We start from the raw sequence: 10,370 nt of genomic DNA on the forward strand, positions 1-10,370 counted from the left end.
ATATACGTATATAAAGGGAAGATAAGATAAGTAGTAAAAAAAAAAAACTACCTGAAAAACTGTGTTTTTTGTATTTTATATACTCCTTAACCAGTGTCGGTGTAACACTGTGCACCATTAAGGGTGACCACTGTCAACGCCCCTTCCTCAGTTACGCCCCGCCCACAGTTCCTGTTTGGTGTTACGTCAGTTCCTGCGCGCCAGATCCTGAAAATACACATTCCAGCAGCAAACATCTACGAAACAATCCTGGACACAAAGTTCACAAAGTTTTGTCGTTTGTAGACGAAATCACTTATCACCTGCTCTTTCATGAGTTCGTGTATCGTAACCGTTTCGTTCTCGACTCATAATACAGTTTCTACAGGCCCAGCAGTTAAAGTTAGCTAGTTAGCATCGTTAGCGGCAGCAGCAGCAGCGTCTTGTGACTTTTCACCGAATATGTGCAAATTTGTGTAGCTGTTCAACGGCAGCATGTCTCAGCAGTTGTCTGCTGAACAACTGAAGAAGATAGAGGAGAACAGACGGAGGGCTCTGGAGAGACGAGCCCAGAGACAGGGACAGACTGTCAGCATTAGTAATCAGAACTCTGCAGGCTCCAACAGCAGCACCACCTCAGCCCAGAGACTCGACCCGGCAGCACGTCCAATTCAAACGAGTAGCAGCTCAGCTTCTGCACCACAGAGTTTTGTTCCCCCTCCGCAACAACAGCCACAGGGCTTCAACAGCCAGAAGCTAGGAGCATCACATCAGCAGTCACATGGTTATGGAAATCAAGTCAACAAAAGTAACCACTCCAGCTCTGGTTCTGCTAAACAGGTGAGCATTGCTTTGGACCATTTTACTTTTACAACTTTGGATAAACCCATCAAATGTTCTGCAGTTGTAGTTGTGTTTTTGTAGAAAAATGAAAGTGCAGTGTTTTGCATACTTCTTAACTGCCTTTCTTAAAAAAGAAAATTGTGGTCTTGGTAACAACCAGGGCCCACATTTTGAATATACACAAGATGTAAATAACCTTTTTTTTTTGTCTCTTCTTGTAGTGTCAAGTTGTCGACTCTCCTCTGACAAACAATCAACAAGTGAGTTTTGGTGGAAAACCAGTTCAGGCAAAACCAAACCTCAGTTTCGACAGTCCTTCAACTGCTGCAGCAGCACCCGGCTCCTTCTATAAGCAGCTGACGGGTCGACCTGGTCCAAGTTCAGCAGCACAGGTTCCCTCGAACCCCACACCACCCAGGCCTACAGCTGCCAAAAAGCCTGCCATAACCGTGAGAGGAAAATGTGTTGCTCATACAGAGGGCCGCTTCAGAGTGGAAGTGGGCTACCACACCGAGCTCATAGCTGTTTTTAAATCTATTCCCTCTAAGAATTATGGTTAGTATTTGTACTTGGTGTCTATGGTTGTTGTCTTCCTTGGGATTTCTACGACTTTCACACACACAAATATTGTATTTTGTAGTAGTTGAATTGTATTTTTTTTAAAGTAAATACTGTCTCTAAAATCTGGAATTCTGCTCTCTTATAGATCCCAACACAAAGATGTGGAACTTCAGCCTCCTGGACTACCGACAGCTAAGTGCGTGCTTTAAGATAAATGTTATGTAAATAACAATATGGATGATCCTCGTTACGAGTCGCTGCTGCTGCTTCATCTCTGCTCATCACGACATGACATGGCTTTGCAGTGGAACAGGCGGCCTCTGTTTCCAGTGTGTCGCTGAAACCTCTGGAAGGAATGGAAGCGTTAGACATCAGTGCTGCCACCAGCTCGGCCCGTGACGGTGCAGCACTGGGGGCTCTTCTGAAGCTGTGCAACAGTTGGCAAAAACCCGGAGCCAGTCTGCAGGGCCAGTGCATCATTGTGTCACCGACAAAGTTTGAGGTTGACATTGGTTATCACGCTGATGTTATTGCAGCGTTCAAGCAAATGCCAACAAGGAACTATGGTTAGTGGAGTTGTGATTTTAAAAAAAAAAGGTTTTGCCTGTCTGATAGACCACACCTTTTACTGTTGTTTTTACATTTGACCACTTCTGATCTGGGATTTTTGTTGTTTTTCTATGTTTCAGATATGAAAACAAGAAAATGGAGCTTTTCACTTGAGGATTACAAGCAGTTGAGTAAGTGTGTGTGTGTTTGTGTGTTTTTTTTTCTTGGTGACATTTGCCATATTGTCTGACCGTGCTGTGTGCCATACCCAGTGGATCGACTCAGTGGGATAGCAGCAGTGGAGGTGGAGCCTCTACCCAGGGCACTGATCCAAGCCTTCTCTGCCAGGTTTGAAGGTAGGACCGACGCCATGGCAGTAGATGTCCCTGAAGCAGACCTATCCACCATCGACCCCACACTCACCAGCAGCCTTATGCCTTTTCAAAGGGAGGGTGTCAAGTAAGTGTCTGTGAACAGCCTTCAAGGAAAAAAAGAATCTGCAGAAGCATAGTTTGTTATATTAAAGAAAATCCAGGCTTAAGGGGTAAGAAAGCAGAAACGAGAAAAGCTGCTAAAAGCATAAAAAGAGCAGAAAGTAAAAAAAAAAAGGGCAACATTGACAGAGAAGCCTGAATGGCCAAAAGGAAATCAGAGAAACTCTGTGACTTATGGTCTGGTTTTTAAAGGTTCTATGTTTCCTGTTTGTTTATGTCCCTGTAGTTTTGCAGTGTTCAAACAAGGCCGTCTCCTCCTGGCCGATGATATGGGTCTGGGAAAAACAGTGCAGGCCATCTGCATTGCTGCCTACTATAGGGACGAGTGGCCCTTACTGGTGGTGTCTCCGTCCTCTGTGCGATTCACATGGGCCGAGGTAATAAAACCAATCTGTTTCTGCTGCTATCTAACCGTTATGCTTAAAAGAAAAAAAAGTAAGTCATTACTTAGTAGGTGTTAGAGTCTCTCACTTTGTTTAATAGTGTCATTATGGGCTCACATTAAATCAGCAGGCGCTGTCTGAAGAATAGCCTCCTGGTCTCATCTGACCAACGCTTCTCACTGTGCACTTTAGTGCTGTTCCCTGCTGAAGGCTCTCTTTGTGTTTGAGAAATGTTAACACTGTCCCCAGTGCTCTTCAATGAGAAGGAGAGTTAAATTGAATTTCCTCCTGTTAATGTGTCTGCGTGTAAGTTAAACACACACACACATATATATTTATATATACACAGTATATATATATATATTGTAATAGCAATAGCATGACAGAAACTTTTTTTCTTTTAGTTTTGCTTTTATCTGAGAGCAGACAGTAGACCGTGGCACCTGAGCTCTATGGTCCCCAACACTTAGGAAATTACATTGTGTCTTCCTCTCAGTTGTTTTTCAACCACATCACTACATTTTAAATACAGACATTTTCTTAGAAGTCTATTTTTTCAGCATGTCTGCCTAAAGTGCTGGAGCATCTTTTTTCTGCCTCCCTCGCAGCAGCATAACAGGCTGCACTAACAGTACTGGAGCTGTACTTGGCCTTCTGTCTCCTGACAAGATGAGACAGTCTGCACTCTAAATAGAAATCTAGGATAAAAAAAAAATAGTCTCCCAATCAGACACAAGAATCGCCAAGGCGAATTCAGTCACTAGATGTTGTCCGAATAAAGGACACTTGCACCGTCTGGTCTGATTTTTTTTTTTTTTTTTTAGACACTTGCACCGTCTGGTCTGATTTCTTTTTTTTTTTGCTGTGTTTGTACTGAGTCTTTGTATAAATTCTAAAGCAAAAGCATTGGAGTTTTTACCCAGACAGTGTGAGCTGAGTTGGTAGGGAAATGGCAATCAAGAGAGTTCTCAAACAGCTTTTCCCACAGCGAACATTTTTTCCTGCCACGTGATTGACTTTTATGAATCGAAACGTTGTAACCATGGTGGCGATAAGTGGCATTTGAACCGCATGTCGGGTATGATACAATCTTCTGTTACTGTATGTTCATTACAAGTTTCAGAGACTGACAGGGGCTGAGTCTGAAAATCAATAATGTTCGCCCGGGGGGAGCTCTCTCTTCCTCTCTGTGTCTCTGACGTAAGGCTTGTCTGAATATGCAGGCCTTCAGGCGTTGGCTCCCCTCCCTGAGTCCTGACAGCATCAATGTGGTGGTGAAGGCCAAGGACAACCTGCGCTCTGGTGTGGTCAACATCATCAGCTACGACCTACTGAGCAGGATGGACAAGCAGCTTCCAGGAAACCCCTTCAATGTTCTCATTATGGTCAGCAGAATGGTTGCAATGTTGACATCTTTACATTATATTATTTTTTAAATACATAATTTTCCCACGTCAGTCAAGTGACACTATATGACCATTTAAACCTGTAGTACCTATCACTGGATTGGGCATTTGAGTGAAGTATTTGTTCATCCCTAATGGTTAGTGCCGTGCATAATCAGCTCCTGTGGAGAATCCCACATGAAAGACAATAACATTTAATGTTGATGTATTGTAATTGTATTTTAAAAACATTAAGAGGCAAAGAGTTCTGTCAAAAAGATCAGCTCACACAAAAAGCTCATTTTCTTTTACTGCTGCCAGTATTCACTGAGAGCCAACAAAAGTCTTTAAAAAAAGCTGCATTTCTTCTTTGCAGTCATGATGTTGTAAAAGTTTTTTTTCTTTTTGATTCTCTGCAGGACGAGTCCCATTTTCTGAAGAACATAAAGACGGCTCGCTGTAAATCTGCCCTGCCACTGCTGAAGGTGCAATTTGTTCTCATTCAACTCTTCAAAATCAACTCACGGTACTGGGCTGTGTACCGGGGGTCGGGGGCCCCTGGTGTAACTGGTCCTTTTGCTTACAACCACACTTTTTTATTCTCCCTTCTTATGGTCCATTTGAAGTTAGTTCATATTCAATAACATGTTAGAGCTTAGAAAACTTAATTTATGGACCATTTGATTGAAAAGTCAAAGTTTGGTTCTGTCAGAGTCTTTGTTTTGTGTATTTTATATTTACTCATCACTTGCACTAAATATCTGTGTAAAAACGAGCAGTGGATTTTGTGGAAACTTCAGCTTTATTTATGACATTTGATTCACATCTCATTCAATTAAATCCTGGACCTGTGTGTCCACATTGGGACGACCTCAGTTCATAACAACATATGCTCACACTTTGGCCCCAGTTCTTCTCCTGCAACTCGTTTACACAGAAACTAAAATCAATTTTTTATGAAGGTAGAAGTTTGCAGTAAAACTCAGCTACAAGTGGGAATACAAAGCAGATTTTAATCTACCTGCCTGAATGAATTCTCTTTGCAAAACTTGATGTAGTATTTTGGCCATAACAGTAATATTTTCTTTTAGTATCTGATGTACTGTACACTTTACTATCTGCACTGTCTGTTTTATCGAGTGTATAAATAATGTCTGCCGAGCCTCGTGTTGTAGAATAGGAAAGACCGACACGTTGAGGAGAGAGCCAGAAGCTAAAACCTTATTACATTTACAGCTTGTAGTTGGGTTTACTCTGTTTTTGTTTTTCTAATACATTTTCTCCAGCAGTGGTGTGATCTTTGTCTTTTCCATCCTCAGGCAGCTAAGAGAGTCATTCTTCTGTCTGGGACTCCTGCCATGTCCAGACCGGCCGAGCTCTACACTCAGGTTTTGGCCGTCAGACCCACACTTTTCCCTCGCTTCCATGACTTCGGGATGCGCTACTGCGATGCCAAACAGGTAGTTTCCATGAGAAGGAGACGGCTTTGTTCCAGAGTGGTGGTTAATGGGATGTAAATGGGTGGGTGTAAGACAACAGACACGGAGGGATTACACCATATTTATGAACGAGTGCCGTTGTAGTGTGTCTTGTATACAACTCGGTACTTAGGAAGAATATCGAGCATGTGCACTAGACTGGGGAAATTCAACAGCTACAGACGATGTAGAATGTGATGTAGAACAATCTGCATGTCTGTGAGGGTATTGACATCTAGAGGGCATATATTCAGTGTCATTTCTAAACTTTAAGTGAGGTTTTGAGAGCTTCCATACACACTGATCATTTCTTCAATGTGTTCATCTGACCTTCTACAGTCCACTTGGGGCTGGGATTACTCGGGCTCTTCCAATCTGGGCGAGTTGAGACTGCTGCTCCAGGAGAGTGTGATGTTACGACGCCTCAAGTCTGAGGTGCTCTCCCAGCTTCCGTCTAAGCAGCGAAAAGTCGTGATAGTGACCATAGACGGGGTCAACGCTCGCATCAAAGCTGCTCTGACTGCTGCTGCCAAAGAATTGACCAAAGGACTGACCAATGTGAGTTCCATGTGTGAAAAATTAGATTTTTCAAGTAATTAAAAAATAAATAAAAATTTGCCGTTCTTTTCATAGAACTAATTATATGATTATATAATAAAAAATATATTATATATATAATATATACTGTATCTAATATAAATATATATGTTATAATGTATAACCATATATATAAACATATATATATAAAACCATATAATAGATTGAGTCTAGTACTTTAGTTTTGTTTTCTTATTTATTTATATACCTTTTTATTTATTTTTCAAGATTTCTGGTGTGCTCAGGTTGTCTCCTCCATCTTTGTCTAGGAACCGTTGATAAAGTAAAGTGAGTGAAACATACAGGAGGGCTTACAAAGCCGGGCCGTAGCCTCCACAGAGTCTTATTTTATGCCGTTGTGCTGCCACTTTAGATGAGTTGCTGAGTCTGATTGTGCATAATCTCATTACTTCTCTGTAACTTTTTATTTCATGTTGTCTCCTATCTCCCGTAGAAAGAAGAGAAGGACGCACTCCTGGTCTTTTATAACCACACAGCTGTAGCCAAACTGCAAACCATTATGTAAGTACAGACGCTGTAATGGCTGTAACCCTCATCTTAGGGTTTTGTTCTGCAGCGAGTTCAGACTGTGAAATGAATCAGAATCCTTTGTCAGATGCTTGTGATTGCGCTGGAGATGAAATAATGTTTCAGTGTGATTTAAAAAAAAAAAAAAAAAGAAAGAAAAAGAAATAATGGAGAGAGAATATGGTGTCTGACACTGCCAGGGAGTACATCACAGACATGCTGGAGTGTGGGAGGGAGAAGTTTCTGGTGTTTGCTCATCACAAGTCAGTCCTGGATCATATCACATCTGAGCTGGGAAAAAAGGTAAACAAGACTTAGAACTTCAAGTTACACACAGACGAAGCTGGTAATTAACATTTTTTTAATTGTACATGATTTTAGAATTTATTTTGTAGGTGTAAAAAAAACAGAGAATATGGCTGCCTCTTCTTTATACTCTGGTTAGGTTTTATGAATGCATCTTAAGGTATTAAGTTTGAGGTATAACGCTTATAATTGGCCTTTTCTTCATTGGCTTTATTTCTTCTTCGTCTGTTCATAACATCTGTGCATTTTTTGGTTCACATTACTGCCCCCTTCAGGATAGATTTACCACTAAAAATAAAAGTTCTGTTTATAATAGTGTATCCTAAGTTAGTCAGGATTGTGGGAAAAAAAAATTCACGTTTGGAAATGCATCTAACTTCACCCAACTGTTTATGTAAGATTTTAGAGATTTTCAACCCCTCTTTGGTCAGTATAAAAATTACCTTTACTAATATCATACCCATGTCAGTGCACCTATTTGGTTTAGAGATGTTGGAACCAATGTTTATTTCTTGGACAGTGACATCAGTCCTAAGTTTCGATTTGTCTCCTCTGGTCCCAGGACGTCAGTTTCATCCGTATCGATGGCTCCACACCGGCAATAGACAGACACCAGCTGTGTCAGAGCTTTCAGCTCTCCACGAAGACCTGCGTGGCTGTACTCTCCATCACCGCAGCCAACATGGGTCTGACGCTGCACTCCGCTGACCTGGTGATCTTTGCTGAGTTGTTCTGGAACCCTGGGGTAGGTTAGAAGTCGATGTGTTACTGCTGAGTGCTGCACAATCATTAATTTTGCCTTATATGAAAATGCAATGCATTGATAAAAATGGTTCTGAACCACCGTGTTCTAGTCTGGTGGTACTTTTTAGTAGCCATGGTTCCCTCGCATTAGAACCGGTGAGCTAATGAATATAAAAACTGAAATCTTCCAACCCATTCTTTTCCATTCCGTCTTTTCAGAGTCACCTTGTTGGTATAAGATTATACTGTTCATACAAATAATGACTTATTCTCATCTTTGTAATCATTTGAATTTTAAGGCTGTTTGTTTGGTTTTTGTGGTGAAGGTCAAGGGATAAATAAGTAAATATTTTGCCAAGAAATGAAATATTTCAGTGAGGTTTTGGAATTGTTTTTGTTTGAACATCTGTCTGTTCAACGACTCATGGAGTTATTTCCGAGAGGGAAGTCACTGTTGTGAGAACGGCGGCCTGGAGAAAAGACAAGAAAATGAAAATTTAACTAATTGAGCAGAAAATTGTCTCGTTTTGTTGTTCTTCCACAAAGTCTTCCACAAAATTGCCATAGCGTCGGGGTCTTCCAGGGAAAAGCAGTGGTGGGTGCAGACATACGCCCACCACCGTAGGGCTGAGGTTTGCTCACGTCAGCTGACTGATGGACCACATCCGTGTGGCCGCTGAGGAAATGAACAACAATCAGCAGCTGAAGATACATTTGTCTCCGCTGTATGACGACATGTTAAGTGGTTCTACAGATGACCGCTGCAGTTTCCTGTTGCTGCCAAAGCAATCGTGATTATATCTCTGTGTTCCAGTATGAAGTATCATCTGACTTCCACAGTAATGGCTTTAAAGCCAGTAACCAGCCTGCACTCCTGCAGCTCCTGTCCTGCGTGACATTGTTTGGGAGTAATTTTGTGGGTGATGATGTTTGTATTTCTGTGAGCAGAGAGCCGAGCAGGTTGGAGAGTGAGTGTGAGACTGTGTGTGTGCTTCATATTCACCGAAGAAATCCCAACTGAATTTCACTCCATGTGGCAGCTTATTTTCCTCTGCTTTTGTCAATGTGAGGCTTGGCGTCATCCAGGAATAACTATTTCACATGGGAGAATAAGTCTCACTCTGTGTGTCAGAGGAACTGCTCTGCTCCTGCCCCCTCCCCTCCCTCTCCATCAGCAGCAGAGCTGCAGGTGAAGAGAAGATGTGACACTGATCACAATCCTGGCAAAGAGTGCTTTCTTTAGGCGGTATTAGGAGACGGACTCTGAGGGATTCTAAATTCCTGCGCCGGTGTAAAATGACAGCACCGAGAACAAATATGGTTTTTAACTCCGAGTCTTAGACCTGATGTGTTTTGCATTCTTCTAAAATATTTTTTTTATTTCTCTGAAGGTTCTTATTCAGGCGGAGGACAGAGTTCACCGCATCGGACAAACCAACAATGTCAACATTCACTACCTGGTTGCCAAGGGAACAGCTGACGATCATCTGTGGTAAGTGTCAATTTTTGTTAACTTCCTTTGTCATTATTGCTTGCCCACTGAGCTGCAAGTGACTTTTTAACAATAAACTGAAAAGTCTTTCCTTTCTCTTGTGATTTTTTTTTTCATGTCTCCAGGCCAATGATCCAGGGCAAAATGAACGTCTTGGAGCAAGTGGGTCTTTCTGAGTCCAACCTCTCAGACAAGGCAGTCAGTGGAACCTTCCATTCTAAGGTACAGAGACACTTGTAAAAGAGAAGCGTCTTAAAGAAGTGGCTCTAGAAACAGAGCAGTATGAAGAAAAAGAAAAAAAACAAGTTATCATTTGATAAAGTCAAGTCAACAACATGGTGTCGAAACAGTTTGGTGACTTTTATTTTATTCCATTCTTCTGATGAAACAGTTTTAACAGGTGTTTGTCAGAAGATTCACACTTTGTAACTGCCTCTGTTCAGGACTCCAAACAGAGGACCATCACGGAGATGTTTCAGACGTCTTTCACGGCAGACGACGAGGACTCCTTACTGGAAGCCACAAATGACTGGGACGACTCTCCGTCAGGGAACACTTCTGGACCATAGCGCCACAGTGTGGCTGGTCAAAGTCACATTAAAGACTATTTCAGCAGATGATGTGGGGAACTTGGCAGTTTGACAAAGTCATTTTGATAATTTGTCAAACTAGTTCCTAGTTTTGAACTATGTCTGCCAATCATGACACGTGCAATAAAACAACTAATAAGTGTAAAAAATAAATACAAGTCTGATGGTTAATATGGTTCTTCTGAAACTTAAACTTAAAAACCTTTTGATGTTACCATTTGAGAAATTGGCTTTCAAATATTAACAAATAACACAAGAAGCCTGGGAAATTCAGAAGTCAATTGTTCAGAAGTCAATTTAAAAAGAATGCTAAATTATTAGTTTTTACCCAGTCTCTAAAATAAAAAAACATTTTGAATGAACAAATGCTCCTTATAATCTGTACTGTGAAATATCTTTAATCCACACACTGGATTAACCTGCATGTGATATTAACATAAT

General features: G+C 41.3%; 1 protein-coding gene across 1 annotated transcript; it reads left to right on the forward strand.

Annotated features, from left to right (window-relative positions):
- Positions 1-135: 135 nt before the first annotated feature.
- Positions 136-10,291, forward strand: smarcal1 (SWI/SNF related, matrix associated, actin dependent regulator of chromatin, subfamily a-like 1). Its single transcript, XM_025063668.1, has 17 exons — positions 136-819; positions 1,044-1,377; positions 1,529-1,579; positions 1,689-1,949; positions 2,073-2,123; positions 2,205-2,391; positions 2,653-2,803; positions 4,033-4,194; positions 4,614-4,679; positions 5,514-5,654; positions 6,012-6,230; positions 6,724-6,791; positions 6,998-7,100; positions 7,666-7,848; positions 9,239-9,339; positions 9,465-9,561; positions 9,783-10,291. Exons 1-17 carry the CDS (start codon positions 475-477, stop codon positions 9,906-9,908), a joined length of 2,646 nt encoding a protein of 881 aa, XP_024919436.1. The 5' UTR covers positions 136-474; the 3' UTR covers positions 9,909-10,291.
- The last annotated feature ends 79 nt before the right edge of the window (positions 10,292-10,370 follow it).

The sequence above is a fragment of the Cynoglossus semilaevis genome, chromosome 16 (assembly GCF_000523025.1).
Source record: "Cynoglossus semilaevis isolate Cse_v1.0 chromosome 16, Cse_v1.0, whole genome shotgun sequence".
In the NCBI taxonomy this organism is placed as follows: domain Eukaryota; kingdom Metazoa; phylum Chordata; class Actinopteri; order Pleuronectiformes; family Cynoglossidae; genus Cynoglossus; species Cynoglossus semilaevis.